Source organism: Portunus trituberculatus, chromosome 30 (genome assembly GCF_017591435.1).
Source record: "Portunus trituberculatus isolate SZX2019 chromosome 30, ASM1759143v1, whole genome shotgun sequence".
Classification (NCBI taxonomy): Eukaryota; Metazoa; Arthropoda; class Malacostraca; order Decapoda; family Portunidae; genus Portunus; species Portunus trituberculatus.
Window position 1 is genome coordinate 3,732,490 of NC_059284.1, and position 5,898 is coordinate 3,738,387.

The 5,898-nt window shown below is 42.4% G+C and overlaps 1 protein-coding gene across 1 annotated transcript in view; it reads left to right on the top strand.

Annotated features, from left to right (window-relative positions):
- LOC123510849 (protein Wnt-1-like) overlaps positions 1–4,142 on the top strand; it is a 49,586-nt gene extending 45,444 nt beyond the window's left edge. Inside the window, exons 5-7 of the mRNA XM_045266292.1 lie at positions 1,432–1,548; positions 2,294–2,513; positions 3,303–4,142. Of these exons, the coding sequence (XP_045122227.1) occupies positions 1,432–1,548; positions 2,294–2,513; positions 3,303–3,499 (534 nt within the window). The 3' untranslated portion in view covers positions 3,500–4,142. The remainder of the gene's footprint in view (positions 1–1,431; positions 1,549–2,293; positions 2,514–3,302) is intronic.
- Positions 4,143–5,898: the final 1,756 nt, after the last annotated feature.

The following is a 5,898-nucleotide window of genomic DNA, read 5'->3' on the forward strand; positions in this document are numbered from 1 at the left end:
AGGAGGAGGAGGAGGAGGAGGAGGAGGAGGAGGAGGAGGAGGAGGAGGAGGAGGAGGAGGAAGAAGGGGAAGTTGGAGAAGACGAAGGGGGGGGGAGAAAAGGTGTGGTCGTTTTAATTTCCTCACCTGAACCTCCGCCCTTCACCTGGTTCATTCACACACACACACACACACACACACACACACACACACACACACACACACACACGAAGGTTTGAAGGGCGTGACCACGTGCTGAGATTGAGACGCCTACAGGGTGGTCCTAAGCCTGGAGGAGGAGGAGGAGGAGGAGGAGGAGGAGGAGGAGGAGGAGGAGGAGGAGGAGGAGGAGGAGGAGGAGGAGTTCTTAATATGTTAGAGAAGGATCATAAGGGAGAGAAGGATGGAGAAACAAAGAAGATAAGGAGAGGAGGAGGAGGAGGAGGAGGAGGAGGAGGAGGAGGAGGAGGAGGAGGAGGAGGAGGAGGAGGAGGAGGAGGAGGAGGAGGAGGAGGAGGAGGAGGAGGAGGAGGAGGAGGTAGTAGACGAAAAAAGGGATGTAAGCAATTAAAGCAACAGAAGACCACTAAATTACTACTACTACTACTACTACTACACCACCACCACCACCACCACCACCACCACCACCACCAAAATAAGAGAAGGAATACGAAAAAAATAACAGAAAAAAAAGGAAAATAAAAGAAAAATAGACACTGACAAAGACCAGAGAGAGAGAGAGAGAGAGAGAGAGAGAGAGAGAGAGAGAGAGAGAGAGAGTAGAGGCGGTCACTGGTTCCCTCACATTCTGGCTCACCTCCCTCACCTCAGCTTTCACCTTAAATTACTCGCCTTCCCGAACCTAACGTTTTAATTATAGCTCTACAGATGCTCCTTCTAATTCGGTTCTCAGTTACCCTTGGACCCGCAGCGGAGAGAGAGAGAGAGAGAGAGAGAGAGAGAGAGAGAGAGAGAGAGAGAGAGAGAGAGAGAGAGAGAGAGAGAGAGAGAGAGAGCATAACATAACTCACAGTAATTTCCTCCTTTGTCATTGTATCAAGCCATAATAAAACTAGTATAAAAACGGGCATTTTTAGTCATTTCACAAGTATTTTCTTTGTTTTCCTTTGTGTTCCTCTTAGATAGAAAAAAAATAGTAGTAATAGTAGTAAAAGCAAGCCCTGTCTACCTCTTACACAATAAATACTACTACTACTACTACTACTACTAATTTTGTGTATAACTTGTCCAAACATTATCTAAATCTCCTCCAATTTCCTTTCTTTTAATGGAATCCGGGAAAATGACCCAGGAAGGCCCACTTGTTTGCCAGTTCCCAGAAAGATGAAGAGAGTTAGCCACAAAATCTGGGATAGTCTAGAATCCTTTACCTATCTACAAAATCGTGTCCAAAATCGTGTGTATCGCATGTCTCTGCCTCCTTCCCCTCAGCACGTGCGGGACAACATGAGGAAGGAGTGTAAATGTCACGGCATGTCTGGCTCCTGCACTGTCAAGACCTGCTGGTGGCGCCTTCCCTACTTCAGGAGAATCGGGGATGTTCTCAAGGTAAAAGGGAGGGAATGTGAGTGTGAGAGGGAGAGAAAGAGAGAGAATAGCTGGAGAAAGAGATCATGTTATTTAAAGAGAGAGAGAGAGAGAGAGAGAGAGAGAGAGAGAGAGAGAGAGAGAGAGAGAGAGAGAGAGAGAGAGAGAGAGAGAGAGAGAGAGAGAGAGAGAGAGAGAGAGAAATTGTACCACTCAAAGAAAGAAATCATACCGTTTAGAGAGAGTGGTGGGAAAAAGAGAGTAGAGAGTAGAGAGTAGAGAGAGAGAGAGAGAGAGAGAGAGAGAGAGAGAGAGAGAGAGAGATCCTACCACTTATAGCCTCTTCTCACACCTTCCCTTCCTCATATACAAACACACTCTCACACTTTATTCTTTAGTCTCCTTCCTATGTTTACAAAATCCTACCACTAATGTATCCTTCAATCCTATTTCCTATTGTTCCTTCCTTTCTTTAGGAGAGAAGATCATCCTACCACTACTATTCCTTCCTTTCCTTTCCTTTCCTCCTGGAGACCCCGCCCTTCAAAAATCCTTCTCTCCTATAGGATATAAAAAAGCGATCCTACCACAGATATCCTACTCTTCCTTAATCCTACAAGAGACACATCCTTCAAAAACTCCATAAACCTCTTCTGAATGACAAAATATCTTACACTGACATCCTTTTCTTCCTTAATCCTACAAGTGACACATCCTTCAACCACTAAATATCCTACAACTACCTCTCCTCCTTCGCCTTCTGTAGGATCGATTCGACGGCGCCTCCAGAGTGTTAATACGTAGCAAGGGCAACACAAGGACCCCCAACGCACGCCGCCCTAATATGAGGAGGAAGAACAAGAGGAGGAAGAGAAAGTCCCACCGCCTCTTTCGTCCTTACAATCCTGACCACAAACCGCCCTCCAAAAAGGATCTTGTGTATCTGGACGAGTCCCCGGATTTCTGCGTCAGGAACAGAAAATTGGGTAAGTCCAGGGCGTGTAGGATTGAAGGATGCTGTGTAGGATTGAAAGATGCTGTGTAGGATTGAAGGATGTTGTGTAGGATTGAAAGATGTTGTTTAAGATTGAAAGATGTTGTTTAGGATTGAAAGATGTTGTTTAGGATTGAAGGATGCTGTGTAGGATTGAAGGATGTTGTGTAGGATGCTGTGTAGGATTGATGCTGTTTAGGATTGAAGGATGCTGTGTAGGATTGAAGGATGTTGTGTAGGATTGAAGGATGCTGTGTAGGATTGAAGGATGCTGTATAGGATTGAAGGATGCTATGTAGGATTGAAGGATGTTGTGTAGGATTGAAGGATGCTGTGTAGGATTGAAGGATGCTGTATAGGATTGAAGGATGCTGTGTAGGATTGAAGGATGTTGTGTAGGATTGAAGGATGCTGTGTAGGATTTTTGGAATTTGCAGGACATTGAGTCAAGGATGTGTAGGATAATAGGATAAGATTATATAAATAAATTTCTTACTCATAAACTTACATTCTTAAGTAGACTAATGATTCTCTCTCTCTCTCTCTCTCTCTCTCTCTCTCTCTCTCTCTCTCTCTAAAATACCCACGTTCTGTAACATTTTTATTATTTCCTTCTCCTTTATCTCCTTTTCACCTCTCTCTCTCTCTCTCTCTCTCTCTCTCTCTCTCTCTCTCTCTCTCTCTCTCTCTCTCTCCACTCTCTCTCTCTCTCTCTCTCTCTCTCTCTCTCTCTCTCTCTCTCTCTCTCTCTCTCTCTCTCTCTCTCTCTCTCTCTCTCTAGGCATCATCGGGACAAGAGGGCGAGAGTGCAACAGAACAAGCATCGGTCTGGACGGCTGTGACTTGATGTGCTGCGGGCGGGAACATCACACACAGGTGGTTGAGGTGGAAGAGAGGTGTTCTTGTACCTTCCAGTGGTGTTGTGTGGTGAAGTGTAAGACGTGCAAGTATATGAGGACCGTTCACACCTGCTCTTAATGACTCAGGTGTGCAGAGGTGCGTGGGAAGATGAGGCAAGGTGACATCAGGTGAGATAAGGTGTGACAAGGTGTGAGATGTGGAAAAAGTTAAATGGTGAAGGTCCTCTTGTAGTTTACCTGTTCTTAGTGACTTTTTAAAGGTGACAGGTGAAGAAAAGACTGATTACAGGTGTGAGGGGAGAGAGATTGGATATTTCACACCTGTTGCTAATGATTTCCGTGACAGGTGTACTGGAGAGGGTCAAACAGGTGTGCTAGTGACTTTTGAAGATGGCAGGTGTGTACGGAGAGAACTGACAGATGAGTGAAGGAAAATACAGACTTTTATACCTGTTCTTAATTACCTAAGGGCAACAGGTGTGAGAAAAATAAGTCACGTGTGAAAATACAAAACTACCTGTTACTAATGACTTTAAAGGTGACAGGTGTGTGAAAGAGCCGCAGATGTGGAAAGTAAAGCAGAAACACACAAACACACACACCTGTCCTTAATGATATGGAGGTGACAGGTGTGTGAGAACTGATATGTTGACAGATAACACACACATTTGGTATTAATTAGTGTGACAGGTGTGCTAGAAAAGTCAAGGTATGGAAAGGTAATTGAGACACACCTGTTCTTAATGAGTGAAGGTGATGCGTGAGAAAAAAAAAAAAGAGGAGAGAGAGAAAGAGAGAAAGATGAGAGGAGGAAGAAAGGAAAGAGATAACATGTATTTTTTTTCTCTCTCTCCTCTTTCCTCTTCCTATCTCCATCTCCTGTATCTCCTGTCCTCCCTCTTGTGTTTCGTTACAACTGAAACAAAAAAACGGCAAAGAAAAAAAAACGAAGAAATGGAGAACTTTAAGAGAACAGAAGTGAAGATGAGAGGAAATGTAAAATAAAGATATGAAACACACACACACAAAAAAAAAAAGAAATTTGAGGCAACACAGATTTAAAAACACTAGAAAATTTAGAACACTGGAAATATGAAACACTGAAAAACAAGAAAAACAAAACAGAAAAAACAAAACAACAACAACAACAACAACAAATCAGAAATAAATATAAAACACCATAAATAAATGCAAATAAAAAAAAAATAAATAAATAAGCACTGGAATCTGAACTCAGCATAATGGACAGATTAATGCTGACTACAGATAATGCTGAGTTAATGCTGAGTTAATGCTGATCTCTCGAATTATCTTTATCTTTTCTACTTTTCTTGTATTGTAACTTAAATATATATATACGTATACTCTGTGTGTGTGTGTGTGTGTGTGTGTGTGTGTGTGTGTGTGTGTGTGTGTGTGTGTGTGTGTGAAGCAGGAAAGAGGCTACCTGGTTTTAATATTTGTTTAAGAGAAGTGAGTGTAGAAAAGATGAAAGGAAACAGAAGGAATGAAAGAAAAAAGAAGAAGAGGAAGAAGAAGATGAAGAAAAAGAAGAAGAAGAAGAAGAAGAAGAAGAAGAAGAAGAAGAAGAAGAAGAAGAAGAAGAAGAAGAAAGAAAAGGAAGAAATAAAAAAAGGATAAAATTTTCAGTAAACATCAATAAACAAAAAAACTCAAACAAATCACGTGGAAAAGAAACAAAAATAAGAAAAAAAATAGAATAGAGAAATAGAATGTACAGTAAATTAAGTCCACACACACACACACACACACACACACACACACACACACACACACACACACACACACACACACACACACACACACACACACACACACACACACACACACACACACACACACACACACACACACACACACCTTCGTTAAGATTATAATTACATACATATTCGCTGCTAGTCACCGTTGCCTAATAGAAAGATAACAGGCGCTGCTGCTGGACTGGTGGTGGTGGTGATGGTGGTGGTGGTGGTGGCTGGGTGGGTGGGGAGAAGCCTTCACCTTTACTATCCTAAACTCTAAACTGGATGGTGGTTAGTGTACTTTATATACTGTAGTGTTTTGTGTTTCTTTTGTAGTTTCTTGTTTTCTTTTCCTCCTCCTCCTCCTCCTCTTCTTCCTCTTCCTCCTGGTCTTCCTTCTTCTTCTTCCTTCTTCTTCCTGTTTCTAACATTGTGAGTGACCAAGTGAATGCCAGAAAATAATTTCTTTCTCCTTTTACTTCTTTTTCTTTTCCATATCTCCTTCTATATTTGAGTGAGTGAGTGAGTGAGTGAGTGAGTGAGGAGTGCAGTGGTGAGGTGAGTGAATATCTGAATAATTCTCTCTCTCTCTCTCTCTCTCTCTCACCTCCTAAATCTGTTTCTCTCTATACATCTCCCTTTTCTCCTCTTCTTAACCCCCAGTCTCTCTTTCCCCTTTCCTCTTCATCTTAACCCCTAAATCTCTCTCTTTCTTTCTCTCTCCCCTTTTCTCCTTTTACCTCCCACTCTCTCC